Genomic DNA, 10,690 nt, shown 5'->3' with positions numbered 1-10,690 from the left:
TCTATTTCCATCTTTATTCATCATTGTCACATCTCAATATTTACTTTGCTAGATAATTGTTTTTGTTCATACTGCAATGTTTCGTATCTTCTTAAGCACAACAGTGTGAAGTTAAATACATATCAGCTCTAATTTTATTAATAAATTTGTTCATTTTATCCTAGCATGCAAAGCTACCCAATCCATAAACGTATCTGTATCTCTAAAGCATTGCCTATAAATGCAATTTTATTAATAAATTTGATCATTTTACACTCGGAGTCTCATTGTTTTTGCATTGTTTTTTGCCCTCAGAGATATCCACAAACCACTCCATGTCTTCACTAGAGAAAACGATTGCAATAGAAATTGGTAAGTTCTTTCACACAGAAGGAGAAAATCAGGAAAAGGGCAAAAAAGAAAAAAGGAAGTCAAAAATTTTTCATTGACATCAAATCGAGCCTAAGATCTCACCATTATCATGTTTATTTCCACTTCCAGGCAAAACAGGGTTTTTGATAGTACTGGCAGCAATTGTCGTCATAGCTTTATACTATTGGAAGAAGAGAAAACCAACTATAAGAGAACCGCAACCAAATATAGGAGAAGGGCAACGAGCATTCAATCAGCCAGCACTGAATGGGGTTCCAATTCAGGATGTTGATGCACCTTCAATGGCGAAGTTCTTCCAAGACCTGGCAAAGGAAAAACCGATTAGATTTCATGAACAGGAACTACGTAGCTTCACAAGTAATTACTCGACAAGGTTGGGTTCTGGAGGTTTTGGGGTTGTTTACAAAGGGCAGTGTACAAATGGAGTGCAACTCGCAGTAAAGGTCCTCAAAAGGAGCTCAGAAAGAAGAGCTGAAGAGCAATTCATGGCAGAAATCGGAACTATAGGAAGAACCAATCATATAAATCTAGTCAGACTCTATGGATTTTGCTATGATCACTCTATAAGTGCGTTAGTGTTCGAGTACATGGAAAATGGATCGCTTGACAATTACCTGTTCAGGGATACAGAAGCAATTGAGTGGGAGAAGCTACATGAAATTGCAGTTGGGACGGCCAAAAGTATTACTTATCTGCATGATGAATGCAAGCAAAGAATCATTCACTACGACATCAAGCCCAGTAATGTTTTACTTGATGCAGACTTCTTTCCAAAGGTTGCAGATTTCGGGCTAGCAAAGCTGTGTAATTGTAAATGTGATCGAATATAGGGGGACTCCCGGTTACTCTGCACCAGAGCTTATTGTCACGGGCTTAGAGTTTCAGTACCACTCTAGCTGCTCCCGTGCGGCACCAAGACGTTGCTTTCACTCTCGCAAGTACTTGGTCAGCCTAACTCCCGTGCACACCTTAGCCAACACACTCCCCTCGTGCGCTTACTAGTGTTGTAGTTGCCCTCGCCCTCTCCTCACCTGGCTTGCACACTCACACACACTAAGGCACTTAAGTTGGCAAGGAAAGAACACTTCTATTACTTCAAAGAATGCTTTGTACAAGGCTAGCACTCAAGCTCTCTACAAGGCTCTCAAGACTCACTCTAGGACTTGTTGGCTACAAAATGAAGTCCTACCTCTATTTATAGGCATCCCCATCCCTAATGGACGGCTAGGATGCATTCTAACCAACGGTGGAGATTGATTATCTAGAATCTTCTCCCACCTTCTTCACACTTCCATACTTATCTACTAGTATCTACAACATTCTAGAATTCTCCATACTACTCCACACAACTCTAGAGAACTCTAGAACCTTCCACACACTTCTACACATTTCTACACATATCTAGAAACTTCCACATAACTCTAGACTATTCCGGAAGACTCTAGAAACTCCACTTGCCATGCAGTTGCCATGCAGCGTCCTCCTCAGCGTCTGCGTGTCGCCTGCGTGGCACAACCTCCATAGGCGGGGCGTGACATTCTCCCCCACTCATTTCCGTGACGCCCTCGTCACGGTTTCTTCAGCTGACCCAGCCTCTCGCAGGTCATCAGCACTTGCGCATATGTCCTTGGCCCAAACGTACGAGCGCCCTTCGGGAGATGTGAAGTCCTCACGAACTCCATCGTGTTGACTGCCACCTCTGGACTCTCCTTCCTGCCCACGAGCGGCACCATGCATGCGGCCTTGCCTTCCTCGCCTCCAAGTATCATCAACGCACCAAGGCATGGTAGTGGCGCGGCGTTGTTCCTGTCCATGAACTCCAGCCCCAGCACCATGTCGTGGTCGTCCATCTCCGCAACTTGGAAGTCAGCCTTGCCCTTCCATCCTTGCATGCATAGCTCCACCTCCTTGCACACTCTACTCACGCGTGCCTCCTCGGAGTTGACGGCCTTGATCCAGCCCTCCGTCTTGCGCATCTCCAAGCCAAGTCGTTGCGCCTCCTCCGGGGTAATGAAGTTGTGTGTAGCACCCGTGTCTACCAACGCTTGCACGGCTTTGCCACCAACCTGCGCATCCACATAGCGCACCCCAGCTACCTTCTTTGCCTTGCCCTTCTTCTTGGTGTCATGCGCCATGCTACTCAGCATCTGCATAGCCCCCATGCACCTATCTTCATCACTGCCCGCATCGTCCACCCTGCCCTTGCCCTTATCCTTCACAAGGGCGCTCATGGTCTTCTTGTTGGGGCAGTGTCGCAATATGTGCGGCCCTTCGCACAAGTAGCACTTCGGCTCCCACTTGCCCTTATCGCGGCGCTCCCCTTTGCCACTAGCCTTAGACCTCTCTCCATGGTCCTTACCTTTATCATGGCGTGGGCGTCTCTCCTCATCGCTGTGCTCATCATCGCTAGACTTGGGCGAGCCCCGTTTCTTGAAGCGCCGGTCTCCCCCACCTTTGCCGTGGTCCCTCTTGGGAGACGTGGCCCTCTTGTCATCGCGCCTAAAGTCTTCGAGGCGCTCCGCTATAGCCATTGCGGATGCCAAGTCTCTAGGCTCCCTCCTCCTTAGCTCCATGGCCACCCAAGACTGCAGCCCATCAATGAACAAGCACACACGTTGCCGCTCTGGCATCTCTGGGATCTCCAGCATCAAGTTGGAGTACTCCTTCACATACTCCCTTATGCTGCCCTTCTGCTTCAGGCGCCTTAGGTTGATCATGGCGAGGTCCTCAACGCACTCGGGATAGAACTGCCTCTTGAGCTGCCTCTTAAACTCCTCCCATGTGTCAACTGCTCTTGCGCCTCTACCGGTGAAGCGCTGCCTCCACCATAGAGCGGCAGTGTCCGTGAGGTACATAGTGCCTGTCTGCACCTTCTCCTCATCATCCTCGATCTCCATGCACTCGAAGTACCGCTCCATGTGCCAGAAGAAGTTGTCAATCTGGCGCGCATTCCTTGCCCCATCGTACTCCTTGGGCTCCGGCGCCTTCTTCTTCCTTGGCTTCACCACGACCTCGCGCGCCTGAGAGAACTCCTTCTTGCACTCGGCAATCTCCATGCGCAAGTCGTCTACCCGATCATGCAAGTCCCTTTCTTTCTCTTGCGCCTTGTTGGCGATGCCATCAATCAGCTCGTAGAGCTCCGCCATCCTTCTCTCGAGCCTATTAAACTTAGTCTCCGTGTAGACCAAGTGTGTGGCAAGCTTCTCCTCCAAGCTCTGCTCTAAGATGTGGACTTGGTGGTCTCCTCCGCTAGCCATGTCTACTCCAACAAAGCTCCCTTGACGAACCTGCTCTGATACCAACTGTCACGGGCTTAGAGTTTCAGTACCACTCTAGCTGCTCCCGTGCGGCACCAAGACGTTGCTTTCACTCTCGCAAGTACTTGGTCAGCCTAACTCCCGTGCACACCTTAGCCAACACACTCCCCTCGTGCGCTTACTAGTGTTGTAGTTGCCCTCGCCCTCTCCTCACCTGGCTTGCACACTCACACACACTAAGGCACTTAAGTTGGTAAGGAAAGAACACTTCTATTACTTCAAAGAATGCTTTGTACAAGGCTAGCACTCAAGCTCTCTACAAGGCTCTCAAGACTCACTCTAGGACTTGTTGGCTACAAAATGAAGTCCTACCTCTATTTATAGGCATCCCCATCCCTAATGGACGGCTAGGATGCATTCTAACCAACGGTGGAGATTGATTATCTAGAATCTTCTCCCACCTTCTTCACACTTCCATACTTATCTACTAGTATCTACAACATTCTAGAATTCTCCATACTACTCCACACAACTCTAGAGAACTCTAGAACCTTCCACACACTTCTACACATTTCTACACATATCTAGAAACTTCCACATAACTCTAGACTATTCCGGAAGACTCTAGAAACTCCACTTGCCATGCAGTTGCCATGCAGCGTCCTCCTCAGCGTCTGCGTGTCGCCTGCGTGGCACAACCTCCATAGGCGGGGCGTGACATTATGCTGAAGAATTTTCCAATAACTTATAAATGTGATGTTTACAGCTATGGAATGCTGTTGTTTGAGATAGTTGGAAGGAGGAAGAATGTCATACGCAGTCCTACTGAGAGCCTAGATTGGTTCCCAAAACATGTTTGGGATCACTATGAGAAAGGTGAGTTGGCAAAAATGACCATGTCGTGTGGGATTGAAGAAAAGGATAGAGAGAAGGCAGAGAGAATGTCCATGATCGCTTTGTGGTGTGTCCAAGACTCGCCGGAGGCTAGGCCACCGATGAGTGCTGTGGTGAGGATGTTGGAGGCAGGAGTGGACATTGCTCCACCTCCTAGACCATTCCACTATCTGTTTTCAGTAGGCATGAATGTGCTCAAACCATTCAGCAGCACTGACAATAATAGTTCAAATGATTCAAGAAGGGATGAGGGATCTCATTCGTATTGGTACAAGGACTCCACCCCACTAACGACCAAGTACGAAATACAAATTGTCAGCTCTTCTTCATAAAAGTGAACATTGATTCTACCCCTAAAATACATGATTGAATTTGTATATTCATTTGAATTTTATTTTATCTATTTTGGTTTAAATTTTGGACGATGTCATACTGTCATCAAAACCTTTTAGTAGCATATATTAGCTATTTGATTTGAGCCAAGTGCTTTCATCTTAGCAACTTTTTAATTTTCTAGTTAAATGCCATGGCTAGATCACATAATATATGGGCTAAATGAATATTGGTCTTATGCTCAGGAAGCTCCATTCGAACATGGATTTATTTCCGAGTGGGGGTCGTAGAGGTTCGAACTGCTTTTCTGGGTAGAAGCAGCACATCCATTCAAGGTCATCCCCACCCAAAAAATGATTTTGGCATAATCAGTCAACCCAATTGTTAAATGCAATTTGAATTACCAAAAAAAAAAAAAAACAGTTGTTAAATTCAAATTTCCATAAATAATAATAAAAAAAAATGCAGAATAACTGATTTCAAAAGTACAATAACCACAATAACTTCAGATAATTAAAAATAAAAAAATTTAAAAAACTAAAAACCAAAAACAAAAACAAAAAAACAAAAACAAAAAACAAAAACAACAACAAAAACAAAACAAAACAAAAAAACACTAGGCTATTTTTATTCATACTAAAATACCAATGACATAAACAAGTTATTCTTATAGAAAAGTACCTTGTAATGACCCAGAAAATGAATGAGAACCACCACAAAAAAGTTTCATCAGCAAACCCAAATATGGAAGAAAACCCCCAACACAGCCTCAAACCCTTCAAATTAAAATGTCCTCTGCCTCTTGACTCAATAAGAAAATTACAATTAGGCCGAAGATAATCAAACCTTTACATGTTATTTGATTGCAACTAATCCGTTATGCTTACCAGGTAGAGGCAATTCAAATTTGTGCGATTGTAAGGCCTTTACAAATGGATCATTTATCCCCCAAGTATTTCAACTTCTTTACCTTTGTACAGTGCACTTATTCACAGACGAAGCACTTATGCTATGATTGCTCCCACACCAAAATCCAACTTCCAGGGTGTTACATCCTGAAGTAATGATGTCGCATTTGTTGTTGTTGACCCAAAGGTGTGGATCAAAGGGCAATCTAGTAATGATGATTACAAACCATTAATAGTGTAGTGTCACGAATTTTTATGAATTTTTCGATATTTACTTTTATTTATTTTTTCATACATTGTTTTGCATGACGTGTGGGTCCAGTATTATTTTCCATTACATGTGCTTACTTATTATTATTAATTTTTTTTTTTGGAAGGTGTGCTTATTTATTATTGTGATGATGTGTTGTATGTGTACATATAAAAGTATATGTGGTTATATTTTATGGCATGACAAAAGATTAAGTGAGCTTTGAAGGGCATTCTTGACAATTATGTGTTAGATGGACTTTTGACCCATTTTGAACCACTCATTTTTTATGAAGATATGGTCAAAAATTAGCCATAACTTTATATCCTTTCTCTCTCTCAACCCTGTTCCACTTCCTTTCTCTAAATCTCAAGTTTCTCTCTAGATTTGGGCTAGCTAGGGTGAGATTTAGGAAGGGAGCAAGGATGAAAGTTTATCCTACTCTCCAAGAGCTACATTTTGGTACTAGTCTTGCTACAATTTGGTGAATTCCGAGCTTAGTATCTAGGAGTTTTGGGTTGCATCTTTGAGGTAGGGATGTTTAAAGTATTATGCTATGCCTCTTTTTGAGCTTCTTCATTTGATTCCATGTGTAATGTTTCTGTCTTTTCTTATTTTCCATTTTCTGGAATTTTTTCAATTTTTCGGGATTATTTTCATTTTGTCTCGTTTTACGTGCCGAACTCCGTGGGGTGTACCGGGTGTGTTCCGGGAGTCGAGTGGGGCATTTCTTTGAGTTCAGGACTCTTAGAAATGTATCGTTTGCCATTTCGGCATTTTTCAGTTTTTCAGGCTGGGAGGTTCCAAGCGGGACCCGTAATGGAAGTTGTAGCGCACGAGGATTATTCTTCGGGTTTGTTGCATTTCATGCATTATTATTTTATGCTAAATTACATAGTCATATGTTCAAATGTGGTTAGTACGTATGTATGCATGTGTATATATATATATATATATATATATATATATATATATATTAATGTTAAAGGTTGATATTTTAAAAGCTGTGGGACCCGCTGGTGATATAAGTCATTACAAAATACTTTATAGTCATTAGCTGACTATCATTCTCTTATATCAGTCACACCATCTCTCTCTCCCTCTGTTTTCTTTTTCTTTTTCTCCACCAATTCAAGCTTTGATTTAGGTTTTGTTTTTGAAATTTTGACTTTGCCACTTAAGGCAAAATCGACGAGCACAACGAGAGCTTCACATTGATCAGAGCAAAGTTGCATTTGGGCCACCTTGTAATTTTTGAAAATTTGGGATTTGTGGGGAATTTTCTTCAATTGTGAGGTAGGGGATATCTAATGCCCAATCTCTTTGATTTTTGTGATTCATCCCTCCATATTTGATGTACAATATGTTTAATTGTGGCCATTCTTGAATAATGGTTATGATATTGTATATGATTTGTATATCTATGTAATTCTCAATATTGTAAGTGACATGTATGTATATGGATTTGTTGATAGCATGCTAAAGTGATTTTATTGTATACCTGTTTATCCCAATATTGTAAGTGACATGTATGTATACGGATATCCACTTTGGAACGACAACAGTTCCTGGCACGCCGTAATCCTTTCCACCCACGTGGAAAGCGGAACTCTGAGCTTTTTCGCGAGCCAAACATACTGGCACTCCTGGTGGGATATCTAGAAAGATTATTCAATAGCCGGTGGAAGAAGGTAAGGCAAGTTTGTCCAAGACCCTGCCGAAATTGAAGAGATACAAGCCAGTGAACTTCCAGTCGAAAGTTCACGAGTTACACTCAAAGAAAGATATTTGGTGGAAAAGTTTGCTCAAACAATGGCAAACGGACCATCATGGATAACATCCACATGATGGCTATGCAACAAGATAGGCATATTCAAGACCTAGCAAAGGCCATTCAAAATCAAGCAAGAGTTGCTCATTCTCAAGAGCAGAAGTTAGAAGAAATGGTGGACCGAATCTCTTATATGTTCGAATCTATGTTAGAACGGTCCTTTGGAAGCTTGGCTCGAGCTTTGGCTCCTCGACCAAACAATTCTGAAGGGACTCAACTGTAACGACCCAAACCCGAGGGTCCGAATCGCTAACCAGGTTCGGATATATCCGAACCCGAGGTCAACTAAGGACACTACCATCATTTTTTACGTCAATACATAATATAGGTGTTATTCCAGGGTTTTTTTAAAAAATAGTAATAGTGATAATAATAAAATAAGATCATAACTACAAAATACGTCAAAACAGTCCACTAACTCATCGAACCCTGTGGAAGAGCCTCGTCCGGCACTTCCCTTCCGTATCCTGAAAAATGTTAATAATAAAGGGGTGAACATAAGCTCAGTTGGAAGTGTCTAAGACAAACTTCTTATGACCCCGTGAATCCATACGAAGAATAAATAAAGGCAAACAGGATCATGCCATAGGAAATATATATATATATATATATATATATATATATATATATATATCAATAACACCACAACCAACATATAACCAAATATCATCCAATCACCCATACACCAAATATACTAATGAGATGCAATGTCATGCCAATGTCGCTCCCCGTTTTTCAAAACGATTCCTTTATACCATTCCAAACCATTAATGCAATCTGGCCCATAACACCTCTATGGCGCCACGAGGGAAAGATTGGCTAGCTTTCCCCAACCACATGGTACCTCCATGGCATCGTTTGGGCCTAGGTAGCTCAACCTCCCTCTAGATCACATTAACACCCTAAACCACTAGGTGCCTTCTAGGCGTCCGGTTTTCACAAACCTTTCATCAAAAATCATTTTCCAAAAATAATTTCCTTTATTTTAAAATACTTTCCCCCTTTTCTTTCCCAATGAATGCACGAATGCTTCATGCGACTTAATGCCGTAATATCATGCAAATCAACTCTAACAAATATTACAAGCTTATTAAGATAATTCTCATGGAAGAACAACATGTATATATATACTCAAATTTTAGCCATTAAATATAAGAATTTAAAGCACAACCATTTAAGCATGATTCTCTATTCATTTTAACAACTATCTACTCACAAACCACTTTCACATAGAAACCCATATGGATATACAAATTTAATATGCAGCACTAAAGAAATTTCTCAAAAGAATAATCACATTCAAGCATATTGTACATTAATTATAGGAAAATGAATCACAAGAACCAAAGATTGAGTGAATTAGAACACCCTTACCTCAATTAGAAGAAAAAACCCCAATTCAGCCCAAGAAATTCTAAATCCCAAGTGCTCCAAATTGAAAATTGCTCTGATCAATACGAAGCCCATGACGAGCTCTTCAACTTTGCCTTAAGTGGCAAAGTCTAAATCCACTGTTAAAAAAAAAAAAAAAAAAAAAAAAATCACTGGAATATCAAATCTCCATGCTCTCGGCTTTGTGTCTCTGTCCTCAAAACTCTCTTTGTCTTTCATTAAATTTTTCTCTTACTGAATACTCACACCATGGTCACAAAACAAATACTGATATATATAAAGGCCTCTACCGACATAAAATCTGAATCTGCTAACCTAAAAGATAACACCACGTGCAAAAAGCCAAAGAACTTTTGGCCAAACAAATATCTAAGTCGTGGGTCCCACCATATCATTACAATTTCTTTATTCCCTTATCTCTTCATTTTCGTCCAGCTACTGCTCCTTTTTTTATCCAACAAAACATATATATCATATATATATATATGCACATACTTTTCAAATCCTATTAAAATATCATTCAAGTGGGACCCCATTAAATAATCACCATCACTTTTCTCTTTTCAATTTCGCTACTCCCTTCTTCATTCTCCAACAGACAAGAGATATACATATATATATCATATCCATGCATAAAACTTAAATCCTTAAATATCTCTTTAATTGGCCCCACGAAAATAACATCACCAATAAACAAACAATCTCTTTCTTACCTTCTAATTTTCGGCAACCACCAATACACCTTCAGCTGCTACATATATATATATATATATATATATATGTAACAAATAACAATCAAATCATATCAAAACCCATTAAATATCTTAAGTGGGTAAATCTCCAACCTTAATTAAATAATTAATTATGACAACAAAAAATATAAAAAATTATAATCTAAAAAAAAATTTGGGTTGTCACATCAACAGTCGGCCTTTCAAGCCAACAAGCAGGCCACATTTATTGAAGATAGTTCCTCTCAATAACATGCAGGTTTATTCCTTCCAACACAGCAATAGATGCAATTCATTCTAGTGGCACAGACCTACATTCCAGTTGCATCTGTGGCCGCTTCTGTGGCACAGATTGCTATTCCACAATCAACGCCTATGCCAGTCACTTAGCAAGTCCAGAACTCCCCACCTATGGAGTTTCTATAGCAGACTTGGCATGATTAGCCTGGCCAACCATGGCCATACCACATTCCTCAAACACAGTAGAATGTTCCACCCTTGTATGCATTTTAGATGCCTTTTAAGAGTAAATTTTTTGAAAGATTGATATCATGCTTGCTTTTATAGTCCATATCATCTTGATTTTGTGATTATTTTGAGATTCACTTTAGGATTCTACACTAGCATAGGTGCACACTAGCATTCGTTTGTGGGGTACATGCTTTGTTGATTATTGATCTGGTTATATCCCAATTAAGCTAGTAGTGCTTTGAAAGCTTTCA

General features: G+C 41.0%; 1 protein-coding gene and 1 pseudogene across 1 annotated transcript; both read left to right on the top strand.

Annotated features, from left to right (window-relative positions):
• Positions 1-546: 546 nt before the first annotated feature.
• LOC132313896 (rust resistance kinase Lr10-like) lies at positions 547-2,270 on the top strand (annotated as a pseudogene).
• Positions 2,271-4,351: 2,081 nt separating this feature from the next.
• LOC132313895 (LEAF RUST 10 DISEASE-RESISTANCE LOCUS RECEPTOR-LIKE PROTEIN KINASE-like 2.7) lies at positions 4,352-10,408 on the top strand. Its single transcript, XM_059812832.1, has 2 exons — positions 4,352-4,821; positions 10,228-10,408. The coding sequence occupies exons 1-2, from the start codon at positions 4,352-4,354 to the stop codon at positions 10,406-10,408; spliced, it is 651 nt and encodes a 216-aa protein (XP_059668815.1).
• Positions 10,409-10,690: the final 282 nt, after the last annotated feature.

This window comes from Cornus florida, unplaced genomic scaffold, assembly GCF_030987335.1.
Source record: "Cornus florida cultivar Cherokee Brave unplaced genomic scaffold, ASM3098733v1 CherokeeBrave_3.0.0_Hap2_Chr06, whole genome shotgun sequence".
In the NCBI taxonomy this organism is placed as follows: domain Eukaryota; kingdom Viridiplantae; phylum Streptophyta; class Magnoliopsida; order Cornales; family Cornaceae; genus Cornus; species Cornus florida.
The sequence above is the reverse complement of the archived record's forward strand: the minus strand, read 5'-3'. Positions and strand labels throughout refer to the sequence as shown.